This window comes from Gopherus evgoodei, chromosome 4 (assembly GCF_007399415.2).
Source record: "Gopherus evgoodei ecotype Sinaloan lineage chromosome 4, rGopEvg1_v1.p, whole genome shotgun sequence".
Taxonomy (NCBI): domain Eukaryota; kingdom Metazoa; phylum Chordata; order Testudines; family Testudinidae; genus Gopherus; species Gopherus evgoodei.
Genome location: NC_044325.1, coordinates 76,574,271 through 76,599,902, shown reverse-complemented (window position 1 = coordinate 76,599,902; position 25,632 = coordinate 76,574,271). Strand labels below are relative to the sequence as shown.

Here is a 25,632-nt window from a genome sequence, read left to right as displayed (position 1 = left end):
TGACCTGGAGACAGCGAGAGCCTCTTGTGAGCAGGGGCCGTGAGCTGCTTCCCCCACTTCTCACCGCACTCTGCCCCACTTCTGCTGGCTCTCTATCCTCTGTCCATTTGTGACATTCAAGTGAGAGGGGGCATCTCTGGGATGTCTCAATGTCTTCAGAAAGAGTCCCCACCCTTGTGACCTTTGCCCATCTTTGGGCAGAGGGACTACTCCCACCAGGTCAAGTCTGAAGCTTTTTGTGTGTAATGTGATGCCCCTGAGTGAGACATCAACCCTCAGGGCCACTGGATCTAAACACATGAGTGTCTACTGCCTGGGCAAAACCCAGATCTGTAGCTCAAGAGTTCTAGCAGACTCTCAAGCTGCTCTGTAGCCCAGTCACTGCTAGAGGGGCATACTGTGTGGGTATGGCTTGTGAGAGCCTATATATCACCACTGCAGGGAACCCTTCACCAGCTCATCCTCATGTCGTATGCAGGAAGGGTGGATATTGCCCAGTCTGTCATTATAGTGAATTCAGCCTCAGCCCAGGTTTCTGGCTTTGAGTGATACTAATGAACGATGCTCAGCCCCCCTTAGCCTCTTCCTTCTGAAGAGCTTATGGTGCCTTGCGTGCATTTATGTTCCCGCCTGTTTTTATAGCCACCCCTCCCTCTTTCTTCCAGGAAAGCTATCGCCAAGTCCGGCCTCCAGCACATGGTAGCCCAGCCGAACCCCACACTAGCCCTGAGGAGTGAATCAGAGAGGCAGATCCGCAGCACTGTGGACTGGAGTGTAGGTTGCCTTTAATTTTCCTTGGTGCTTGGGAGGGGACTCTCTGATGTTACAGTGGCTGACTCGGCTTGTGGCCATTCCCAGGAGGAGGGCTATAAGGCTGTACCAGGTGGCTCCTGTTTTGACACTCATAGCCTTGTGGAGCAGCTGGTGCTCTCTGATGTTGTTGGGTAAAGTGCCTTGATGCTGGGGAAAACAGACAGTGCATTTGCTCTCATTCCCCACTGCTCCTACACAGCCATCCATTCTGCACGTGGGAATGGAGACCTGGTGAGTGGTGGAAGGCACTACTCTCCTTGTTGGAGACGCACAGACAAAGTTGGACCCATTGTGAGCTGCATCCTCAGAGGCCTCGTGTCCTGGTGCAGGATGGGGACAATCCCTCTCTACACCTGTGGGGAGACCTAGCTGGGATAGTGCCTTCTGCTCTGGTCCCCTCGTCCCCAGAGACCTTGTGTTTGGAAGCTGAGAGGGGATGGTTCTCACTTGGAACACTGTGAAGGGCATTCAGAGAAGAGCAGAAACAGTCAGGGGGTTGAAAGGATTGACCTGTGAGGAGAGATGTGTCCAGTTCAGCTCAGCAGTGCGTGAGTGGGGATGTGACCGTCTGCCAGTAACGGAGCAAGAGGTGCAGACCTCTGGATGGGACGCTGGGACGGAGCGGGTGACGGGAAGTAAGGGGAACATGTAAGCTGAATCTCAGGAAAACTCCCTAGCAATGAGGTGAACCCTCTCCTGGACAGCCCCATTGCTTACAGCTAGACAGGATAGCATCCTGCAGACAGTATTTCTACATTTCTGACACGTCTGGGCCATGGTGGGAGCTTTGGGCAGGTTTTCTGGATATGCCCTTGCTCTGGAGAGTGGGCCTCTGTGCAGCCTGTGATCACAGTAGTGCTCTGTAGCACAGTGTATTGTGGGTCTGGGATGGTCAGCTGGGATATTCATCATGTTGGAGGTGACTGCTGGGATCCAAGGCCAGGCCCTGAAAGTTTGGGGACTCTTGTGGCCCATAGGAGAAGTGCAATGTATCTCTTGTGCCTTCCAGGAAACTGCAATCTACGGGGAGCACATCTGGTTTGAGACCAGCGGCTCTGGGGATTTCTGCTACGTGGGGGAACAGAACTGTGTGGCCAAGATGCTGGTAAGTCAGGCACAGTGACCCTGTTGTCAGCTTGGCTTGGTTAGATACAAGACTGTGCTGCCACCTAGTGGAAAAACCTGGGGATCCCTTTCTGCACTCTAGCCTGGCATTTCTCAGGCCTGGTCCACACTACGCTGTTAAACCGATTTTAACAGCATTACATCGATTTAACGCTGCACCCGTCCACACTACACTGCTCTTTATATCGATTTAAAGGGCTCTTTAAATCGATTTCTGTAATCCTACAAAACGAGAGGAGTAACACTAAAATTGATATTACTATATCGATTTAGGGTTAGTGTGGACGCAAATCGACGTTATTGGCCTCATTATTTTACAGTACCTACCCACAGTGCACCGCTCCAGAAATCGACGCTAGCCTCGGACCACGGATGCACACCACCGAATTAATGTGCCTAGTGTGGACGCGCACAATCGACTTTATAATATCTGTTTTATAAAATCGGTTTAAGCTAATTCGAATTTATCCTGTAGTGTAGACGTACCCTCAAATGTGGCCACCAGGGTCTTTTCTTGCTGGCACAGCCTGCTGAGTGGTGATGGGGAACGGACCCAAAGCAGCAGCCCCTCCCCTAGGGCTGCCATCAATGGTTGGGCCTTGCCTCCCTCTTGGGGGAGACAAGCTGGAGGAGCAGACAGCCAATGTGAATTCCCCACTTTCTGGAGTGGGTGGGGGGGGGTGTCAGGCTTCAGTCTTGGGGTGGCTGGTGGCAGGTTCCACCCATGGGGCTTCGAGCTCCATCCCCAGGTCCCATCCCTTGTGCATGAGGCTTCAGTCTCCGTTCTCTGACTCTGCGGTGGCAGGCTCTAGCCCCAAGCTTAGCCCTCATCACCACCTCTGGCCCCCTGCTGCCTCTCCCAGTGCCCCATTGCCCCTGGCCCCTGCTGCCTCTGTACCCACCTTCCTATCCAGGGCTTAATTTGTCCCCAGGCTTGCCGGAACAAAGTACGTCTGCTGTGAAAAGTTATATTTGATTGTTAGTTAATATCACTTTTCACAGCAGACTTAGTAGCTAGCCAGTCCCTTCCCCCTCAAAAAAAGCAACCAGAAATGCAAAAAAAAACAAGAAAAAAGACAAGAACATGCTATGCACCTTATTTGTGTTTCTGTTCTGCTTATAAAGAATAGAGACAACTGTACATTATTTTTATTTAGTCTGCCAAAAAAATCTACATAAATAAATTACAATGGTTTAGACGTGTGTATGTGCATATTTATTGAGTTTTTCCTAAAATTGAGCCGCACTCTGAGCCCACCAAAAAATTTGTTGTGAGAACCCCAGTGGAAGTTCTCAGACATTCTGGGGTCCAACAAAGAAGGGGTTAACACTTGTGGGGCCAGTGAGGGACATGGAAAACGTTTTGGTCTGGACTCTGCCTGCTGCTAATGCGGCTTTGAGTCTGGAAAGTTGCTGCATTTGAGCAGGCAGCAGGCGCCAGGGCTGTGGCTAGGATCCAGCTAGTTGAGTTGCTACAGAGTTTTTGAGAGTGGCTGTAGTGACCCCAGATGCCCCAAGAGAGTTTAATTCCAGAACTTTCCAGAAGGATCTTGCAATAAAAGGAAGAACCAAGAAATGAAGGCCCATGCCCTGCAGTTACATGACTGCAAGCTGGGCCGCCCATAGGGGCAATGTCCTTGGAGATGCTGCAGCCATCCCTTTCTAAGTGCAGGTCACGTCCAGCTGCGAGTGCTGGGGTCTGAGGATGGTGCCCATCTGATGGATGTTTATTGGTCTGGGTGAAATGAGCTTGGGGTCACAGCCTGATGGGTAGCACCAAAACTGCCACAGGTGGCAGTGATTGGCTGCCTGGTGCCAGTATCAGAAGAGATTGAAGAGTGATTGGCCAATGGAGAGTGCCTTTGCCTCTTGCCCCAGGGCAGGGCTGAAGCAGGCTGGGGGTTGGGCATTCAGATCAAGGGAGGAGGCTTTTACCTGCGGTGATCCTTATGGCTTCCCATTCTGCAGCGTACTGAGCTGCTCGCTCTCAGGAGTGCCCGCCTCGGAGTGGAGGAGGAGTGAGTGAGTGGAGCTCCAAGGGTTCCAGAGTGTAAATAAATACTGACGTTAACGTAGGGACTTTTCCCTTTTTCAGCAGAAACCTCTGACCAGACGCAAGTGTGCAGCCTGCAAAATTGTAGTGCATACGCCCTGCATAGAACAGCTGGAGAAAGTGAGTAAAGCCCAACACAGGCCGCTCCTGGGCCTGAATTGCTGGTTATTCCTTACCTGGGCAACAGCATGGGGCCAGCACTGAACCCCATGTGCTTTGGCTAATCATTGTCGTGACAGGCAGGTGCCTCCTGAGGGGGCAGGTTAGTAGTGGAAGCAGACTTTTAGCAGATCTCCGGGCATTTTAGCCCCCAGAGCTGGTGAATTGTTCCTTCGGAGGGGGTTGGATGAGGATTCCAGATAAGCATCAAATGTCCCAGAAAGCTCGCAGGCCTGCCTCATTGAACACAAGTCCAGAAGGTTTCTTTTAGTAGATGGTTTCACTGTTGCCTCCCTTGTGTGTGTTAAATCTGCAGATAAATTTCCGCTGCAAACCTTCCTTCAGGGAGTCGGGATCAAGGAACGTTCGGGAGGTGAGCGACTCAGCTGGACTGCTTGCTATGTTTGCCAGGAGGAAGTCCCGTCCCCTTCTAGTTTGGTGGCAGAGGACTCAGGATGCCAGGGAAGGGGCTTAGCTTGGTTTGTTGTGGAAGCAGCAGAAAGTCTGGGCATTTTCAAGTGTGGCAGGAGCCCCTGAGTCTGTGCTACCTGTGAAACCTTTGGGCACTGAAGAGGCACAGTCACCCATCCTGTGGGGCATTTCTTTGAAATGCACCTGCACGAGATTGGTGCTAATATGGGGCGAATCTCAGATCATTCAGAGGCAGATCCGCTTCTGGTCAGTCAGCTGCTGATCTGCATTCTCAGAACCTCCTGGGCCTGCCAGGCTGGGCCAAAGACACCTCAAGGCCAGCCTTTCCCAGGAGGAATTTCAGCCCATCTGGTGCTGGCCTTGAGAGAATGAAAGAACATATGAACTTTTGCAGGCCTCTTGGAAGGTTGTGTGGAGTTTGGGGAGAAGAGCTGTGTTTTTGCACTATTGCCCAGCCCAGGTTAGCTGCAGTTATTGCCATAGTACCTGAACTTGCCCCTGCTTAACTCTTGTGCACCCCTTACCTGTGGGGACTCTGCCTTGTATGTCTGTTAGGTTTATCTACTTCATCTCTCCCAGCCAGGGCAGGATTGTCCCCTGTAGTCTGTACTGCATGGCTGTGTCCAGGCCAGGTTAAACGTGCACTGTAGCACTTTAAACCATTTTCCCTGTGGTGACCCTTGCTGCCATCTCTCCAGTATGACCTACAGTGCCACCCAGGAAGGAGTAAATGTCTGCATGCCCCCTCAGGAGCTCTCTTGCAAACCTCTGTGCTGCGGGGGTGTGACCAGCAACAGCACCCTGTGCCTTCCCTAGGGATGTGGAACTCTCCGTGGTGCTGAAAGTTGTGGGTGGAGGGAACTGGAGAGTATCCACACAAACTAGTCCTAAGGCAGTTCCAAACTAGCAGATGTGTCTAGAGGAGCTTTTGGTAGGACATAGGCCAGGGATCTCCATGGGGAATACGCACACTTGGAATTCACCTGAACAGCTACTGCACTAGTTTTTAGATTAGAAGCACCTGAGGATCTCTCCTCTGCGGTCTCCATAGAGAACCTAATCCCATCTGTTTCCAAGGTGCCCATCATTATTGTATCTGGGCTCTCTTATCCCTCAAATTTACCTTACCAGCTTTAACCAGGAAATAGGGGTTAGATCCCAGACCTTGTCGGTGCTGTAAGGAAAGCACCCTCCAGAATTCATCATTCCAACCACTGTACAGTAGGAAACAGAACCTGGAGAAGGAAGAATAAACAGAGGTGTGAATGCATGGACAGCAGCTGTTCAGCAGCAAGTGGAGGCAGAGAGTGCTCTTGGACTAAGCAGCAAACTCGGACTCACCTGTGCTCCCCACCCTGTACTGCTTCCTTCTCCCCACCAGATGGAGGAGTAAAACGTAGGGGGGGAAAGAGAAGAAACGCTGTGTTTAAACAGACGCACCCCTTCTCCCTCCTCACCACCCAGTACAAACTGGGGGGAATGTACTACCGCCTTCTTCCATCTCTCCCTAAAATTACTCCCCTGGCTGGGGAGGGTGGACATGCCATCTCGGTAGCCGTTAAGGACCAGCACTGTGCTTGGTGATCCCCTGTCACAGAACGAGCTGCCCTTGCCCCACAGGGCTCCCAGGCTCAGGCACAGAGAAGATGGCTGTGTTTGAATGACCTGCACTCTGTTGTTGCCAGTGTGAGGAGGCGCCAGTTCAGGCAGCATGTGCTGACCGACCATCGGCATACGGATTTAGCTCCACTCATGATTAAGTTGAACTGCTGGGAGAACAGGGTGAGCATAGGGAGTTTGGAAGAACTTAATTTCTCTCCTCAGTGACTACTGTGATCTGGAGCTCAGCAGTTTCAGCTCTTTGCCTTGGTCATCTGTGTTCAGGGCCACAGGTGTCTCCAGTGTGTCTTCTGTGACCGTGAGCTAGGTAGGGCATCTGTTTTCCATTAGGCCTGTGCCAGAGAAATGGTTTGCCTGGGGGGAGGCAGTGTGGATTCACAGCATTTATTTTTCTGATTATTCGTCGTAATTGTGACACTACCCAGGGCTGTGAGGCACCTCGCTGTTGCCTGTCCTTAGGGTGAGGAAGTCGTGTCTGTGCCTGCTGTGTGTTAGCTCCCTGACTCCACCAGCCTCCAGCAACGCAAACACTCCCCTCCAAGCCTCTGCAGACCTTGTTTTCTCTCTGCAGGTTAGTAGTAGGCACACCCTAACCTCCCTGTCCTCCAAGCATCCCCTGTAGAGTCCAGCCCCTGCTCCACTGGACACTCACCAATTATCAGGCCTGCTATCCCAAAGCTGACTACACAGGTCTGCTGAACACACAGCACTTACACATATTCCCAGTGAAAGCAAGAATACATTTATTATCAAAGAACAGAGAGTCAGGTGACAGTAAGAATATTGGAAACAAATGGTTACGTTAATACAAAATCACAATATGCTTTCTAGAGACTAAACGTAACGAACAAGTTACCCTCCTGTCTAAAGAAGCTCAGCTCACCCACAGTTCTCTCCAGCATTTTCAACCAAGCCTGGTTGAAATTCCTTTCTCGTGATGCAAACATGCTGTCTGTTTAGGGTGAAGGATGCCTGGGGTGTTCTCTTTGCCCCCCAAAGGTACCAGAACAAACCTTTGACGTGCACCTCATGATAGGGTTTCCTCCTCCCCTCCCAACATGGGTTTCTCCTGGGGGTTGTTGAGAGCAGCACTGGAGGATAAGACACCTGGCATCTCAGTCAGGTACCCTGTGTCTGGGCTTTCATCTCCCTGGCCTCTCCCAGAGCTGAGTGCTCGTGCTTCTGAACCTCTCCAGTGTCTGGGCTGACATGTTCCCAGGGGCTTCTGCATTGTCCTCTCAGTACTAAAGAAATTGCAGAGGAGGATTCCATTCTGTATGGGCCAGAGAAGAGGCAAGGCCACTTTGGGTCCTAGCCAAGGAATGTGCTAACAGGATCATGTCCGTACTTTTCTCTGCATTCTCTTTGAACCTGGCCCTTCTGTTTCCATTTAGCCCATAGTCGTCCGGCATCACTGGGTGCACCGGAGACGCCAGGAAGGGAAGTGCCGGCAGTGCGGAAAGGTGAGAAGGGCTGAAGAAAAGCCGAGGTTAGGCAGGGAAGGGGAAGGTGGTAGGTGTGGGGAACATAGAGAGGAACCACTTGGAGCAGGACGCACACAAGCCCTGCTGGGCGGGGCAGCCCCCTCACAGTCAGTGATGCTACCATTCCCTACATTGCTACCTACTGACAGCACTCTGTCAAGCCCCATGTTCATCCAGTCATCAGATTTTCACACAAACTGAACTCCCAATCTGTTCTGGAGGGACCTCCTCCCCAGGCACCTTTGGCTGGGTCGTTGCCCTTGGGTCCAGAGATGCTTGTCCCAAACATGTTGAATTCCCTCATGCCAGGCTGTGGGTGGGGAACTGTCCAACTGAGACCTGAGCTGCATTGGCTGCAGAAGGACTCTTGTGGCTAACATCTGCCATAGCTGGGGAGCTGCTGTTTCCCCTTCCTGTGTGCCCCTCACTGCACTGCGGAGAGTTGTCAGGAGCTTCACGACCCTCCTCCTTCCCTCTGCAGGGTTTCCAGCAGAAGTTTGCCTTTCACAGCAAGGAGATTGTAGCCATCAGCTGTTCCTGGTGTAAGCAAGCGGTGAGTGCAGCCCTACCCTGAGTTAACGGCCTAATGACTTCTGATGGCCGGGTATGTTCTAGTGCAAGCTGAAAGCTCCTGCCTCATACCCTGCAGCACCTATTACTGAGAGAGGCTGGGCCTGGAGTAGCTGGGAGTGCCTCTCACAGCCAGGGTTCCCGCCCTTTCCTTGCAATGCCTCCTGTTGGGAGCCTTCACATTGTTAGGTTCCTGCTGCATTTCCTACAGCGCGCTCTGCTGGAGACAGAGGTGCTGTGAGTGTTCAGAGCGGGACTTCCCAGAGCAGGTTTTAGCAGTCGAGCGCTGTGTTCTTTCTCCCTCGCAGTATCACAGTAAGGTGTCATGCTTCATGCTGCAATGCATCGAGGAGCCGTGCTCACTGGGGGCTCATGCTGCTGTTGTAGTCCCGCCGACCTGGATTCTGCGGGTCCGACGCCCCCAGGTGAGTCACTCCCTCAGGCTTCGCTCCTGTTTAATCAGCAGCTCCTGCTTGACTGGCAGCTGCTGACTTGGTTTTTCTCCTTTGCTAGAATCCACTGAAGTCCAGTAAGAAAAAGAAGAGGACGTCGTTCAAGCGGAAATCCAGCAAAAAGGGGGCAGAGGTCAGAGAATGAGGCCTGCGTTGACTGGGAATTGGCGGGGGGGGGTGGGAGTTGGAGAAGGAATATCGCTGGTCACGATATGGTCTGAGACGTGGAGCAGAGAAAAATGAGGTGGAGGGAAGGTGCTGGGATATGAGGGTCATTTGCAATGGTAAGGTATCTCAAAGGGGTTTTTAAAAAGAGAACAGAAAGGCTGGCATGTGGATCCCACTCTCACTGGAGTGCTAGGGTCCTGGGGGGTGGATCCCGGTGCTGGGGCTCTGGGGATGGCTGGAATATTCAGTATTTTGTCTCCAACTACAGACCTTAGTGACTTTAAATTTCCGTTGCAGGCAAGAGCTTGTGTTTCCCCATGTTTGTTGACTGTATTGTGGTGCCTCTTGCAGGAGGGGCGATGGAAACCCTTTGTCATCAAGCCTACGCCAGCCCCACTCATGAAGCCCCTGCTGGTGTTTGTGAACCCCAAGAGTGGTGGGAATCAGGTAGGGACTTTTCCTGACATGTTCCTGGATAGCCATCTCCATGGAGGCCTTCTATCTCAACTGCTGAGAACCCAGCATGTTCGGTGATGTCTCAGCTGCAAGTACAGAAGCAGCTTACTCCCTGGCATAGCCTCTTGAGCCCAGGCCTTGCCTGACTACCCAGGACTGCAGATTCCCATCACCTCTGTCTAAGACTCTGCTTCCTTTCTTCCCCCCACGACCCCATTGAGATTGTATACTGTTTCCTGAAGTCTTTCATCCTTTTAGGGAGCCAAGATCATCCAGTCCTTCATGTGGTATCTCAACCCACGACAAGTCTTTGACCTCAACCAGGGTGGCCCCAAAGAGGCGTGAGTACTGACTCAGGGAGCCCCATCCTCTTCTCCCACTTTCTTCCCAAATAGGAACTTTGGCCCCTTCTCTTCCAGCTGGCCGCTAGTGAGGGACTGATGCTCTAGGAAAGGCCCTTGGGAAGAACTGTGTGGCTGGACACCTACTGCAAGTTCAAAGCCTGGGAAGTGTCTCTGGGGACTGATCCCATTTCACTTCCCAGTCAGTCCTGGCTCCCTTGTGTTTCCAGGAGGAAGGATGGCTGAATGGTTAAGGCACAAGGCTGGGAGCCAGACTCCTGGGTTCTATTCCCAGCTCTGTCACTAGCCTGTTCTGTGACCTGGGCCCAATCCCATTCCCTCTCTACATCTGTTTCTCTCTGTCTGTACAATGGGGATAATAATCCTGGCTTCCTTTTCCAGGGGCCTATGAAAATAAATTTATTACAATGTGTCAAATGCCATGAGGCTCTAGGGTGAAGAGAGGGGTCTAGGATTGTGACTCCTCCAGTGGACAGCCTGAGAGAGGAACCCATTGCAAACACTGGCTGGTGCATTCCCAGCTTCAAGCGTCTCCGGGATTCTCCTGCCTTTCCCTGACCCCCTCCGCTTTCTGCTTCCCTGCAGGCTGGAAATGTATCGGAAAGTGCACAACCTGCGGATCCTGGCGTGTGGGGGGGATGGCACGGTGAGTGACCCTGACCTCTCAGCTCTCACTGAGTTATCAAGGGATGTGGCTGGTGCCTTGATCCAAACCCTTTGCCCTTCCAGGAGAGGTGGCAGCTTCCTTGCTCTAATCCAGAGGTGGGCAAAATGGGTTCCCCAAGTTCTATAATATGGCTCACCACCCCCTGTGACTACAGATCCCAGCATGCCATGCTCCATCTTCATCTCAGAAGCTAGCTGCATGGTATGCTGGGACCAGTAGTCCTTATGGTCTTTTGTCTCCATTCTAGAGATGAGGGCAGCTGCAATGGTCTCCTTTTGATGCCTTATAGGTGCAGCCCTTGAGCTCCTGACAAGTTGCTGGCACAGCCCTCAGCTGGGCAAAGTTTGGGAACCAGAGTGAGTTCAGGCTTCCCCCATCTAAGCTGTCTGCAGCACTCCTGGAAGATTAACTCTCACGCTCCCAGTGTAGGTTAGGTATAGAAAGGGTCTGATCAGCCGTTGGGGCAAATAGCAGTGGGGATTCTCAGCCCCATGGGTCCTGGCAGAATCCAATGTACAGGGGCATTGACACATACTAGGGCACCAACAGGCTGTTAACTGCATGAGATGCCACCTTTGGGGAGCCTCACTCACTTGCATTTCCCCAGAACATTGGATAGAAAGATGCGGTTTGTCCCCTCTGGAGCACTGACAGTTATTGTCTGAGCATCTCCCGTAATGGCTGGGGAGTTGGGGGTCCCAGTCTCCATGTCTTCCTCTTCTCTGGCTCTTGGTAAAACTCTCTACCCCCTCAAGCTGATCACCTGACAGGGTTCTGAAGTAACTAGCTGCCTCTTTGGTGTCTGTCCTGTTTGGCCAGGTTGGGTGGATCCTCTCCATCCTGGACCAGCTACGTCTGAATCCCCCTCCTCCTGTAGCCATCCTTCCTCTGGGGACAGGGAATGACCTGGCCAGGACTCTGAACTGGGGTGGGGTAAGTGACTCTGGAGGAGGGGGCGGAGAGGGGTACTTGCCCTGGGAGAGGGGTTCATAGGGCCCTAGTACTACTGGCTCCCGAGCTTGGGCCCAGGTGGTTGGAGGGGAGGAGGGATCTGAGCTGTGATGGCAGGACAGAGGTTTGGTGTGTGGGAGAAGCGGAGCTAAGCCCCTGGGGTCAGAGTTGTGGGGGGCGGGGCTGAGCTCTTTTCTCTGGCGTGGGGAGCTTTCCCACTTGCACTCCATGTGCTGCTATCTTGGAGCCATGCACAATGTGCCCAAGAGTTCCCAGAAGAGGAGGTGAGTGCAGCGAGGGGCGGCTGTGGCTGGATGTGGTAAGGGCTACATGCTAGAGATGTGGTATGTGGCATAGATGCCACGGGGCTGGAATTGGCCTGTGGCTGGCACATGGGGATCCCTGTGGTGTATGCATCACCCAGAGGCCTGGTTTCTCCCCAGATCACCTTTGCCCCCACCAATGACATCAGCTGTAAATAGGAATCCACCCCCTTGGGAGAAATAACTAGTTGTGCCACCTGGCAAGCCGCTGTGGTGGGCTGGGAGTCACTATGGAAAACACTCACAGAGATGGAGCTTTTTAGGCTGCAGGTTACCCAGTGACAAATCCCAGCCCTGTGTTCTCCCCACTCTTTGCTCTGGAGCACTTGCCCACCCCTTCTCCGGTTAGGGGAGCCAAGTTGGGTGGCTCAGTGAGCTCTGCTTTGGCCCATAGGGTTACACAGACGAGCCCTTGTCAAAGATCCTCTCTCACGTGGAGGAGGGAAACATTGTGCAGCTCGACCGCTGGAATCTCCAGGTGGAGCCAAACTCTGAGGTGAACCCTGAGGAAAAAGACGAGACAGCCACAGACAAGGTGAGCGACAAACAGAGCTCCTCCACCATAGGCCAGCATTCTCCATCTGTCCCCAGCTCAGGCAGCACTTGACTCCCCAGGGAGTATTCCCCCCCCCCCCGATTCCACTTTCTCTCCTCATGGCTCAGAGGCCCCTCCCTGCCTCCCATCTGGGAGAAGCAGCCCCAGGGGCTAGTGACAGCCAGAGCTGGCCCAAAGGTGCAGGTCTGCAAGAGACTTGGAAGACTTGCTGCAAGCAGAAGACCATTCCTTTCGCGATGAGACCCTGAGAATAGCAAGTATCTCAGAGAGCGGAGATCATCTGACTGCTTGGTGAGCCAGCAGTGACCCTGTAAGAAGGGGGACTGAGCAGCTGGAATGGGGTTTGGTGGAGAGGAGACATCCCTGCTTCTCTGGAAAACCCTCTCTGGGGATCCTGAAGGTTCCTGGGGAAACAGGCCCCAAACCCCGGTGCATTTGGCACAGAGAAAGCATTCGCTGACTGCAGCTGCCACCCCATTTCACCGTAGGTGCTGATCTGGGCTGGACACTGCATCTCGGTTGCCTGTGTGGATGCTGAGCCTGGGCTGAGCATGGATGTGCTCACGGCAGCAGAAAGGGCTATTCTATCCCCCTCAGTATATCCCTCTTTCAGGCCAATAGCCACCTCTGTCTCAATTATTTCCTCTGCTGGCAGTGGCCCCTGTACATGGCTAGTGAAGTGTCGTCTCTCCCTTGCAGTAACGCTACATTCCTAGCCCCATGTCTGGGCATCATGGTTCCCAGCCTCAGCCTCCTCTTTTTTCCTTTTCAGCTTCCCCTCGATGTCTTCAATAACTATTTCAGCCTCGGCTTTGATGCTCGTGTGACACTCGAGTTCCACGAATCTCGAGGTAGGTGGGGGCTGGGGTAGGTTCTGGCTGGTGCTCTCTGCGCAGAGCTGCAGGGCCGGGCTGCAGAGTGGGAGAATCTTGGGATTTAGAGTGGGAGTGAGTGGGGGAAGCAGGTTTGTAACCTGGGGGCGCCCCCAGCGTGGTCAATTGAAACACCTTTGTGGTAGGGGGATGGCAAAGAGAGAATCAACTGGGGAGAGGGTGGGGGGAACTGACCAGGAAGAGTGTGGGAACAGCCAGATAGGGGAGAGGAAACGGCAAAGTGTGTGTGAATGAATGGGAGGGGAAGGAAGAAACCGAGGCGTGTGGCAGAGGCAGCTGGCGAGTCTTGGGGGAGGCTGGTTAGTGAGCCTGGGAGAGCGAGGCTGGGGTGACAGGCGGCTGAGTTGCTCCTGGCAGTGAGTGAATGACAGTAAGGTCTATCTTCTTGTTCTGGTTTTTTTTTTTTCTTCTTTCCCTAGAGGCCAATCCAGAGAAATTTAACAGCCGGTTTCGGAATAAAATGTTCTATGCTGGGGTGAGTGTGTGGGACTCCTTGGAGATGAGCACTGTCTGTCTGAGCTCCAGCTACCCTTAGAGATTTCCAAAGCTGCTTTCTCTGGGTAGCTACTAACGGGGTGTCTGAACTATAAGGACTCAGCTCTTTTAATCTCTTCATCAGTATGTCCCTCCAGCCCCATGATAATTGTTTTAACTCTTCTCTGAACTCCTCCCACTGGCCTTCTTGTACTGAGGGGCCCAGGCCCAAAAACAGTGTCACAGACAGGACCTCCTTAGACCTGCATTAGAGGGTGATTATCTGCTTCCTGCCCTGGGATGAGGTCTCTGCATATGCAGTCCCCAGGTTGCATTAGCCTTTGTCCAACCCTATCTCAGTGCAGCCCCCTGGCTAATTTTTTTTTCCCCTTGAGTCTCGGTTGCTTCTACTTCCCAGAGCTGTCCCTCCCATTGAGGATCTGGGTTTGGGGAATTAGCTATGTTAACCTAGACTGCATGTCATATTGTTTCATGCCCTCTCATAACTGTCTCGCACTGAGGAGGCTGGTGTCTTGCTCCTGTATTGGGCCCAGTAACTTTTGTTTGGCCATATCTTCTCACAGCCAGAGAATGATTTTGCATTCCGTCCCCCCAGTACTGCATCCCACCTGGAGAAGGAGGTGCCCTAGCCCTAGATTACAGCTGCTCCTGGAGGCCCAGCCTGGACATGGGGGAGTTGCAAGTTAAGGCTGAAGTCCATTGTCGGAGCTGGGTTATCAAGGGGTGTGTCAGGGCAGGAGTAAGGAGCATCTGCAGCACTGTATCAGGAGGGGCAATCTGCAGAAGGTGCAGTGAGGCCTGGAAGAGGATGTGCCCAGTCTCGGGGGCTTGAATTGAGACTCAGCAGAGCATGAAGGGTCCATGCGATACAGCTGCTGCTCAGGGACGCAGTCTCCAGGCATTAACCTTGTCCCTTGTGTTGGCAGACGGCGTTTTCCGATTTTCTCACGGGCAGCTCCAAAGACTTAGCGAAGCACGTCAAAGTGGTGGTGAGTGTCTGAAGAGGAGGGTCTGGGATCATTCCCTGGGAGCTGTGGGGATTGGTGAATCCAGGGCATTGTTCCTTTGGGGTAACAGTAACTGGTACCGCAGCGGCTGAAGCAGCTGTTGCACTATGTGGGACATTCCTTGGGTGCTGCAGGGCAACAGCTCTCACTCAGAAATGGGGAGTTCATTCCCCCCAAAATACTAGGGCTGGGCCCTTCTCCTGCAGCCAGCCTAGGTGTTTGACTGTCTGTCCGTCTGTCTGTTTTCAGTGTGATGGGACAGACCTGACCCCCAAGATCCAGGACCTGAAGCCCCAGTGCCTTGTCTTTCTGAACATTCCAAGGTGAGTGGCTCCTGCACCCCTGGATGCTGAGCAGCTCCATGTTCGGTGTTTGAGGAGCCCTCCTGTTGGTCCCAGGTAGTACTCTGCTCCCGTTGTCTCTCTGCAGGTACTGTGCGGGCACCATGCCCTGGGGCAACCCTGGGGAGCACCATGACTTTGAGCCCCAGCGCCATGACGATGGCTGCATTGAGGTCATCGGCTTCACCATGACATCCCTGGTAAATCAACTCAGCCACTGCAGCAGCTTCTGGCTCTGTTGCCCTGCACCCTGCCTGACCCACAGCTCCCGACCCTGCGACCTTGACTTGAAATCCAGCTGTGCCTGAGGGCTCCAGGCGGCACCCATCCTCTGAGTCTGTGGGACCTTCCAGTCTGCAGCCAGCATGGCTGAGTGTAGTCAGGAGCAGGACCCTGGAGGTGCACCCCCAGGTATAGCTTGGGGGGACCTCTGCCAGGAACAGCAGAGCAGCCTTCCCTAGAACACTCACCAGCCTGTGCCTAGGTGGCTAGTGGTGGGAGAGAATTCAAACACCATAAGCCTTGTTTGCTGGGATCTTTGTGTGCCTCTGCATCCTGTCGCCTGCCTCCCCACCAAGGGCCTCTCCAGAGCTGAGACACCTGTGAGGACTCCAGCATGTGCTGGTCTTTGTGGATTCCTTCTCCCTGGGGACTGAGCTGAGCCCCTCCAAGCTCAGTTTGCTTGTGACTCCACTTGGTGTTGGATGCTGCTGCTCTGAGATATGGCCATGAGCCTTTTCACCACAGGCAGCCCCACTGTAACCCTGGTTCTGTTTGCAGGCTGCCTTGCAGGTGGGTGGACATGGAGAGCGGCTGCACCAGTGCCGGGAGGTGATGCTCACCACATCCAAGGCCATTCCTATGCAGGTGGACGGGGAGCCATGCAAGCTGGCAGCCTCCAGTATTCACATCTCCCTGCGCAACCAGGCCAATATGGTGCAGAAGACCAAGCGACGCAACTCCATGCCCCTGCTCAATGAGTACGTTCACCTGGCACAGGGCAACCCTGGAGGGCCCAAATCCAGCAACTTGTCCAATTTGGATCGGCTCCTTGCCACCACAGCAGCTGGGCATGGGGTGGTACCAATCCAAGAGGACATTATTCACCCATTTATTCTAGGTGGCCTCTCCTGGCTCTTCACACTTCACAGTTGCCTCTAAGAGGCATGAGCAGGGAGCCTTCCAAAGGATCTCTGGGCAACACTGGAAGCAGAGTGAGTGGAGGCTTGAGTTGTGGCAGCCGTCCGCTGCAGAAAACGAAGCCTTAACTGTTGTCACCTGCTGCTGGGACTGGGTTAGCAAGGGGTTCTGCCACACAGCCTGCAGCACCACTCCTTGGGGGAGTCAAGTACTGGAATGGCAGGGCACATCACCCCACGTCCCTAGCCTGCCACACCAGTGCTCCTCCCATCCTGCTTACAGCACCACTTGCTGGGAGAGAGAAGTACTGGTTAGCTGGGAGCTTCCTAAGACAGTGCTCTTGCCTAGCTTCCTCAGTTGCCTCTTGCTGGAGGAGGCTGGGCTACTGTAGCTATGAGCTTCTGCTTACATCTATAGGGCCTCCTTTCTAACCCTGCCCTTTTCCTCCTGCCTGCGTGTAGCCAGCAACCAGTGCCCGAGCGGCTGCGAATCCAGGTGAACCGAATCAGCATGCATGACTATGAGGCACTTCACTACGACAAGGAGAAGCTCAAGGAAGCCTGTGAGTGACCAGTCCGGGTGCCTGGGGGCTTTGGGAATGTGCTATCCCAGGGGGTGATGGATGAGGCCTCCTTGAGCACTTTGGGCCATTGGGGCAGCTCTGGGCAGCCGCAGCTCTGCTGTAATGAAGCCATGGTCTGCAGATGGAGTACTGCATGCTTGAGCTGTAGTCTCCCTGGGTGGCTGTGGTCAGCCCCGTTTTATACAAAGTGGCAATGCCCTGTTGTTCTCACCATGTCTCTGGTGCTGTTCTCCATGGGCAGTGGCCACGCTGTCTCAGGGGCCCAGACACTGGGGGGAGGACTGGCAGCGGGCAGCTCCCTGAGATGTCTGTGCTTTGCTTTCAGCTGTGCCCCTGGGGATCATTGTGGTTCCGGGAGATAGTGACCTGGAGGTCTGTCGGACCCACATCGAGAGGCTGCAGGAGGTGAGGCACTGAAGGGGGCATGGGAGATGGTGGGAACTAATCGTTGAGGGGAGGGAGGCTCTGGAGAGGCTCTCCTGACCCCTGGTTATTGTAGCCTCGCACAGATGGCGTTCTGAGCATCCAGCATCGGCCTTTGATGGAAACCGGATCCCAAGCTAGAGAGATCATGGATCTGTTGAGTCTGACAGCTCCCATGTGTTGGCCTCACTATTCCCCTTTTCACCATCCTGCTCACCCTGCCCTCTAGTCCTCCCCAGGGTGTTGGGCAAGGAGAAGCCGCTAGGCAGGTGGAAAGAAAAGGCCTTTCTCCCTGACTGAAGTATATTCCACAAGATCTTAGTCCTTCCCCCAAACCTGGAAACACTGCAATCAGTCTTACCTGTGTCAGGTGCCCCTTTCTCTCCCCTCTCCCTCTCCCCAGTACCTGTGGATTTATGCTTTTCCCCTGCCCAGCTCTCCTCTCACGCACAGACTGAGAAGTTCTGGAGGGTGTGTCCGATGACACTGCACTAGCCCAGTACCTGGGCTTCTTCCTTTCCTACTTCCTGGAAGGGATTTTGCCTCACCTGGAGGGGCCCTGTGCAGCTTGAAAGTGAGCTCCTTGTGGCTTAGGAAGTGCTGCAGGATCTCTGTCTGGTTTGAATCTGTGACCACAGAGAGAGGAGCAATCTACCATGTTTAATTGCAGAGCACATTAAGCAGGCTGGCATGAAGGGACCTGCCTATCCCTCTCTCTCTTGTCTCTGCATTTCTGATGGACCCTTCCCTGCAGTGGCTGAGTTGGGTGTCCAGGAGCGGGGACACTCGCAGGCAGGTGGCTGGGCAACCGTGATGATGGGTTAGGTGAGGGCCTAGCATCTCAGCCCTTACCCAGTGCCATCCCTCTCATAAAGTCATGGAAAGCAACTATGCCCACAACATGGGGAAGTTCCTGCAGCTGGAAGGGGTGGGGGCTCTAGAGAGTGGCCTGGCCTGTCTCCTGGCTGATGCTTTAGATGACATGTCTGAGCACACAGAAGCGGGGCAGCTTGGGACATGTAGCTATTGGGTTCAGCTGCTGCCTTTCTCCCCTATTTCTCATTCCATCTGGAGCACATCATCACTAAACTCTGAACCCCAACTGCATGCTGCAGGGCAGTGGGGGCTCAGTACTGGGAATGCATAGGCCGGGGTGGCTCCTCATACAGGAGGGGGCACAGAACAGGCTCTGAGAGACAGAAGGGGGGCAGCTAAATGAATGTGGTAACCCACCCCCTTCCCTCTTCACAGGATTTTCTTCCATGCCCTTCTTTACAGTGCCTGCTCCTTCAGGTGTGTATCACCCGCCTCCCTCCCCTCCCGGGGGTCTCTGTCATGTACATGGTGCCAGTCGTCTGGGCTTGTTTGAACACCTCCCCAGTGAGTTTGGCATATCTGTCTCCAGCTGCATCCCATGCCATGCCTATGTTCTCCACCTCCTGTGCCTCACTGTCTCTGTGCCTCACTGTCTCTGTGCCATGCCTGGATGCAAACTGCTTCTGTCAAAGGGCCATAAATCTGAGCCTGTCTGAACGCCCAGTGCAGGAACGAACCTAGGAAAGGTTGGGGGGGGGAACAACGAGGAGCTGGGAAACATCACTCTCTTCTCTCTGTGCAGGAAGGGGATGGAGCCAGATTAAAGACGCTTTCATCCCAGAAGCTGTCTCTCAGGTGGTGTTTCTTAGACTGTGAGTATCTTGTCCATACAGTACAGTAGCACTGGTCTGCCCTGGGAGGTGGGGTCCAGCTCTGATCCGCTCTAGGGATGTAGCAAAAGTCCCAGACCAATAATGCGCCCTGGGAATGCTTGTTTCTTGGGACACGCTGACCGGCTCACCCCATGGCACCATTGCCATCGGCCAGGTGCTGTCTGCATGTGGCTCCCCAGCTGTCAAGGACCTGCCCCATTACCTATTTTCTCAGTTTGCTTAGGTGCCTGAGTGTGGCAGCTCTGAGCTTAGGGAATATGCCTCCCCTGCCCCCAGCGCAGCAGCTGTGCCCAGTGCTGCTGGTCATGTGAATCCAGCAAAGACTGCCAGGTGTGGAGTGTTTGCTAACTGCACACTTGGCCTCAAGTCCTTCCTTCTGGCCTGTGCATGGAGCAGGCTCTCCAGGATTGGACTGAGGTGCTGTGCCTGTGTCTGACAGACAGGGGGCTCCCTCGGGCTGGGAACGCATCCTCAGGGACGCACTGCAGAATCTTCTGTGCCCGTGGGGAGTGGGATCTGGGTGCAGCCACTGGCTACATTCTGTGCCTGGCTGACACAGACTGGCCTCTTATACAAACAGCCTTCTCCTCCCCAGTACTTGGGGTGCTTCCCCAGTCAGAAGGGCCCATTATTCTCCCTCTGTATGTGGGAGAGGACTTCCAGTGGAATTCCAGCCCAATGACTTCCAAGGAGAGTTTCTTAACTACAAATAGCACTGTGGTCTTTAATAGAGCAAGTGAGTACTCCTAGCCCTGTACTAAGTGTTCAGAGCATGAGAGGTTGGGGGAGAAGTGAATTAGGAGTCCTGCTCCTGAAAAATAAGTCCAGTGTGATAATGACAAGTCAGTGTGGGCCAGAGGGGAAGGAGACTGGGGAGAGGGAAGGTGAACACTGAGAGCTGGTCCCAGATTCTCCCAGCAGGAGGCACTGCAGTGAATAGTGTCGGAGCCTTGGTCAGGAGGGAGCTACTGCAGTGGCAGCCTTCTCCAGCAGGAGATGCTCTACAGAGCAGCATAGCTGCTGCAGGGGGAGATGCATTTGTACATCTCCTTCAATTACAGGCTGTACATTAGTGCCTTGTGGAGGGGGAGAGTGCCTGATGTGCTGAGCCTGTGACCCAACCTGCTGTGTTTGCAGGAGCCCCCGAGTGCTGATGCAAAGCAATGGGGACTTGTTTACAAACTCCTTTCTCAGCCCCTTCTCCCCTTTCCGCCCCCACCCGAGGTCGACACTTTGTTCTTGAAGCTCCAGGCTGCACATTCACTTTTATTAGCATATTTTTGGTGTCTCTGTTTTTGATTTGAGCGATTCCCTGGGAATCCCCCACAGCCTGGGACAGTAGGGGCTTTTGTGCCCTCGTAATGGTGCTGGAGCAAGTTCCCAAACACACAGGGAGAAGCTCATGCAGGGCATCAAGCAGGGCACTGCACTGATCTTCAGAGCCAGCAGGCCTGCACCAGGCACTCACTGGGCACCAGCCGCACCACCTGAGGAGCCTGATTGCGGATAGACAAGCTGGCCTTCAAGGGGGAGACCAGCATTTGACCCCACCCAGGGGAAACACTGGAGGGACCAGGGGAATGAAAAGGCCAGAGCCTTGTCCCAGATGCTATGAGGATGGGCTGCTCTTTCCTATCCAGTTTCTGGAGTTTCTGCTCCTCTCCCTGTTTGCCTTGTGTTCATTTCCCTCTGGCTCTGCCTCCCTCCAGGCTCCCCACCAAATCTCTGATTTCAGGAGCACACCTTGGCCCCATCACTGCCACGTCATCCAGGAGGGGTATGTGTGCCAGGAGCAGTCCCAGCAGGGGTGCAGACATTACCCCTGAATTTGGCCGGTGGTGGGGAGCCAAGCCAAGTTAGGCTCATTCCAGTGAGAGGGGTGCTGTCCCTTGTCTCCTGGGAGTGTGGGGTCCCACCCCGCGGGGGTGGGACAGACACCCCACCGCATGCACCGCTCACATGATCTTTGCTCCCAGATATTGCTACTCTGGATTATTTTCTCCTTTTGCTGGTTTCCCAGCAGCAAATTCGGCGCTGAGGAAAATGTGCCGGGAAAGAGGTTGGAGCTGCATTCAAGGGCAACACAGGCTCATTAAAGTGGCTGAATTACAGACCTTCGTTAGCAGTTCCGTGGCCATAAATCTCTTGCAGGGACAGGATAAACAGGGCTCTTTCACTCCTCTAATCTGCTCTGGCTTGTGTCATGGACACCCCTCCCCCCATTCTTGTTCTGTTCCTAGAGAGAATTCCCCAGTCCCTTTAGGGCCCAGCCATAGCAACCCCAGTTGGGCAGCAGTCCTCGGCCCTGTGGGGGGCACAGAGCCCGTGGAGAAAATGCCCATAAACCACTGGAACCCACTAACCCTGATCTATTCTGGCCCTCTTCACCACATTGAAACAAGGCTCAGGAGCCCCCGTTCCCTCCTCAGCCCCTTCGCCTCGCTCGAATTTTGATTGTGATTTTCATAGTTACTGGCTGCATCCCAGAGTCGCAAAGTGCTTCCAAAATACTCACACCCAGTCCACTCTACTCCTCTTGTCCCAGTATATCAATGTGGGGCTTTTCTGGCCCTTGAGCTGGTGCTCAGCAGGGACAGCAACAAGCATCCCAGGACAGAGGGACAGACTGTGGACCCGCTTGGGTACAATTCTTGGTTACCCACTTGGGTACAATGCTTGGGTACAATTCTTAGCCCCCACTGGGAGAGTGGATGTTGGGTGCTGGTTTTAGACTGCTACCATCCTGGGGAACAGGGATCAATGACCAGCTCATGCCCCATTGGGGAAGTGTGGTCTGCCAAGGCCAGGAATAATACAGAAGGCCTGGAGCCTTGGTGCTGGTTTGCGATGAGCCCTAGTCAATAATGTAAACACGTAGTGCCGTGGCTCTCAAACTTTTGTACTGGTGACCCCTTCCATATAGCAAACCTCTGAGTGTGACCCCCTCTTATAAATTAAGAACAACTTTTTATATATTTAACACCATTATAAATGCTGGAGGCAAAGCGAAGTTTGGGTTGGAAGCTGACAGCTGGAGACCCTCCATTTAATAACCTCGCATCCCCCTGAGGGGTCCCGACCCCCAGTTTGAGAACCTCTGGTGTAGTGGCACCAAGTCCCCAGGAGCGGAGAACAGAAAGGCCTGAGCTCTCCATCTGGGCTGCTCCATGTCCCCGTAGTTGTTCTGTCGCAATAACAGTGGCCATGAGGGATTTTAAGCCAGAGGGATAATCTCTCCCCTGATGTAAGCAATGGGCTGTCATCTCTGCAGCCCGCTCAGGCAAGGCTCTGCTCTGTACGATGTCTGAGTCACAGAGTCATCACCAAAAATCCAGAGACCCAGGAGGCAGGTCAGGGGGCCTGAAAATCCCCAGAAAGCTGGAATTCCAGGCCAGCAGCTTGAAGGTAGCCAGGTATGTCCTGCCTTACCTTGCTGCTTCTCCTGCTCCTAATGGTGATCAGGGCCTAGGACAAGGGCTGGTTGCTCAGTCAGGCTGGAATGTTGCGTGCTGCAATCTGTAGTCTGTGAAGAGAACGGCTGTGTCTTTAGGGCACATTGTGGAAGTCGCTGGGCCATCTGTGGTCAAGAGTTAACTGTTTTCCCTGCTGTGTCTTGCTGTTGCATGAGTGCACTCACTCAAGGGGTTGTAAGGTGGCTGAAAGGTTTCCTGTTGCCCAGGGGTGGGATGCAGTGGTTATAGACAGTCCCATTGCCTCATGGTCTCCTGCCAGGTTCTGGAGACAGGAATCACACTGTTTGTTTTTTTCTCTCTCTCTCTCTCAGCAACTACAGCTGATCGGTTTTACAGGATAGACCGCGCACAGGTGAGTGCGGCCTCGGGACTGTGGGGACCGAGGCACTGTTGTGCAGCTACACTTGACCAGCAGCACATATGTTTTCAGACATGCAAACGCATGCACACGGGCCACTGCTTGTATGCTTTGTCCCCATGCTGCCGGAGTCCTGTGATTACATAATGGACGAGGGGATACAATTTCCTGGGAAGGTTGTAAACCCCGGGAAATAGAGGTGCTCTGCCCTCTGCAGTCAGGCACCCCTGGGATCATCTGGTATTGGATGCTTCAGGTGTCTCACCATCTCCTTTAACCTCTGTCCTAGTGAATTAATGAAAGAAATATTGAGAGGAAAAACTGACAAAAGGTCTGGAGGATAATTCCCCCCGGGAGCAAAGGGCAGTGGTGAGGATTAGTGAGAAGCCCTGCCATGCCGATCTCATTGCCCTGGTTGATAATGTCACAAAGTTAGAGGATGGAGGCAGTCCAGTAGCTGGATATAGCTGGATGCAAGTAACATATCTCAGACTGTTGCCCCCATTCTGGGTTCCGCACAGCCCAGGACATGGGAGCAAAGGGAACTTTAGCCACCTCTGTACCACTTGGACTATGAGGTTACTGGAAGTTAATTCAGTCCCCATCATAAACCAGAGTGATCCCAGGGATTGCTCTAACTTGCACCCTAGGTACAGCAGCCCCTAAGGGACTACCTGGCATCCTAGAATAGCTAGAGCTTAGAGCGTAACCAAACATACCACGTCCCTCACTCAGATACACCCCTACTCCTGGGGACAGCAGAGGGTCATGCTGCTGGCCCTACTCACTGGGAAATCCACCTTATACTGGGTTATTCCCGGTAGGGAGATCTGGCTGGGCACTGGGTCCGTTCTGCTGTTGGAATGATGTAAAGGGGCTGGGACATAGCCCAGACTTAGGCTCAGCGTCTCACAGTCTTAGGGTATGGCTACACTTACAGCTGTACAGCGCTGGGAGTTACAGCTGTCTTCATACAGCTGTGTAGGGAAAGCGCTGCAGTGTGGCCACATTTGCAGCGTTCGCAGCGCTGTTGGGAGTGGTGCATTGTGGGCAGCTATCCCAGCTTTCAAGTGGCTGCAACTTGCTTTTCAAAAGAGGGGGGTGCGGTGGAGTGTGACAGGGAGCGTGGGGGAGACAGAGAGAGTGGATTTTTGGAGCTGACACTGTTGTCAGCTCCCTGCCTTGCAAGTTCTAAGGACTGGAAGATACACAGCACCAACCTTCAATCATTTTAAAAGTTTTGACCCCTTTCCCCACCCCTCTCTTATTCACTAAATGCAAATTATGCACTCCTAAATAGCCTTCAGATCACATAAGCAGCTGCTCAATACGAACTCCCTCCTCCCTCTCCGCCATGTGGCTTCTCTCCTCAAGCAAATAGCTGTGAACATTCCAAAGCAATTCCCCTGCCTGCCTCTGCTCGCTCGCTCACTCGAGCAAACAGGAGCTGTGTTTGTTTTTTAGATAAGCAGCTCTGGGGTGCCCAGAGTTCAGCCACTCTTCCGGTTTGTTGTGAACAGGCATTCTGGGATACCTCCTAATACTCTGGAGGCCAATTACAGCACTTTTGGTGGCCACACTTGACGAGCAGTACTGCATCACCAGCGCTGCAATCGTTATGCCCCAAGCAGACGGGGTGTACAGCCAGCGCTGCAGCCAGGGAGTTGCAGCGCTGGATGTGCCTTGCAGGCGTGGACAGTTACTAAGTTGCAGCACTGTAAACCCACCACCAGCACTGCAACTCTCCAGTGTAGCCATGGCCTTACTTGAAAAATGAATGCAAGTTGGCTTGGCTAGGAACACTGAGATGTGGATTGGAAAGTGCCTGAAGGACCTGAACAAAGGGTAGTGATAAACAGCAGTGTATTGAGTTGAGGAAGGTGTCCATGAGGACCTGCAGGGCTTGATCTCAGGTGTAAACTTAAGTGTTATTAAATAGCTCCATTCATGATCTAGAAAGAGGATCATGATGCAACCAGTGGGTCACACTGAAATGAGAGGAGTTGTAAACCCTAGGGAAGATAGAGAAAATCCAGAGGGACCCAGAGTCGTTAGGCACATGGGCAGGAAACAACTAAGTGAGACTCAGCCTGGGGAAATGTAGATCCTGCAGCTGGGGGGAAAATTACCCGAAACCTTGATCCTCAATGGGAGGAGAATGCCGGGAGCAGGAATGGCTGAGAGAGACTCTGCAAGGAGAGGAGGAAACAAAAGATTTTACAGTGAGATGGCTGCAAAACACCAGGGATGTTCTGGGGAGTGGGAGTGCAAAGTCCTCAGTCCCAGCATAGGGAGGGGCCAGTCCCTCTATCTACAGCTCTGGAGAGATCCCACCTGGAGTCTCCTAAGCCAAGAAGCCTCACGTCAAGATGCAGGGAGATGATCCCTTCCTGTGCAGTTCTAATGCACCCACACCAGGCCTGTGGCATTCCGCTTTGGGCCCCTTGCTGACAGAGGGAGATTGGAAGGCGTTAGAGGAGGGTAACAGGAATGAACAAGGGTTTGTAGGACGAGATTAAGAAAGTTGAATCCATCCAAGTTGCTAAGGAGCACTTAGCGTGTGCTGACAGTCTGCAAACATCATCCCCAGGGTAAGTGCTGAGGGTGGAAGGGGATTACATAGAGTCATAATGAGAGATTTGAGAGGGGATTTGGAGAGGTGATGTTCCAGTGGAATCTCTGCAGACACCCTGGCAGTGATATGTGCGAGGCTGTGGAAGAGTTTTCCAGGAGAGGAGCGACAGCTTAAAAGTAGGCTGGACGCAACCTCCACTCTGCTGGAGACAAGAGCCCCTGATAAGGTTTTTCCGTTTCATTAAGACTCCGCTCCACACAGTGATCGTTGTTTAGCAGCATCTGATCCGGCTGGGGTCATGGTTATCAGTCTAAGGAGAGCTGTGTGGCAGGCTGGGGCTGCCCTTGCTAAGTCGCCATGGGCATCAGTCCCAACTCCATTCCCATGCCAGCTCCTTTGAGCTGGCATGGGCCATCACCCCACTGAATGCTGCTCTGGTCACTA

The 25,632-nt window shown here is 53.4% G+C and overlaps 1 protein-coding gene across 14 annotated transcripts in view; it reads left to right on the top strand.

Moving 5' to 3' along the window:
• The window catches only part of DGKZ (diacylglycerol kinase zeta), a 101,699-nt gene that overhangs the window by 61,792 nt on the left and 14,275 nt on the right, over positions 1-25,632 (top strand). For 10 of the 14 annotated variants that reach the window (XM_030559932.1, XM_030559940.1, XM_030559937.1 and 7 more), the window contains 24 exons: positions 666-774; positions 1,823-1,918; positions 4,034-4,111; positions 4,467-4,523; positions 7,597-7,665; positions 8,168-8,239; positions 8,565-8,681; positions 8,770-8,841; positions 9,228-9,323; positions 9,591-9,673; positions 10,280-10,340; positions 11,181-11,294; positions 12,030-12,170; positions 12,964-13,042; positions 13,504-13,559; positions 14,506-14,568; positions 14,836-14,909; positions 15,016-15,127; positions 15,708-15,907; positions 16,529-16,629; positions 16,976-17,055; positions 18,325-18,366; positions 18,692-18,761; positions 22,567-22,607. In XM_030559932.1, coding sequence (XP_030415792.1) covers positions 666-774; positions 1,823-1,918; positions 4,034-4,111; positions 4,467-4,523; positions 7,597-7,665; positions 8,168-8,239; positions 8,565-8,681; positions 8,770-8,841; positions 9,228-9,323; positions 9,591-9,673; positions 10,280-10,340; positions 11,181-11,294; positions 12,030-12,170; positions 12,964-13,042; positions 13,504-13,559; positions 14,506-14,568; positions 14,836-14,909; positions 15,016-15,127; positions 15,708-15,907; positions 16,529-16,629; positions 16,976-17,055; positions 18,325-18,366; positions 18,692-18,761; positions 22,567-22,607 — 2,083 coding nt within the window. The remainder of the gene's footprint in view (positions 1-665; positions 775-1,822; positions 1,919-4,033; positions 4,112-4,466; positions 4,524-7,596; positions 7,666-8,167; positions 8,240-8,564; positions 8,682-8,769; positions 8,842-9,227; positions 9,324-9,590; positions 9,674-10,279; positions 10,341-11,180; positions 11,295-12,029; positions 12,171-12,963; positions 13,043-13,503; positions 13,560-14,505; positions 14,569-14,835; positions 14,910-15,015; positions 15,128-15,707; positions 15,908-16,528; positions 16,630-16,975; positions 17,056-18,324; positions 18,367-18,691; positions 18,762-22,566; positions 22,608-25,632) is intronic. The other 4 variants (XM_030559935.1, XM_030559928.1, XM_030559927.1 and 1 more) reach the window with 3 other exon arrangements.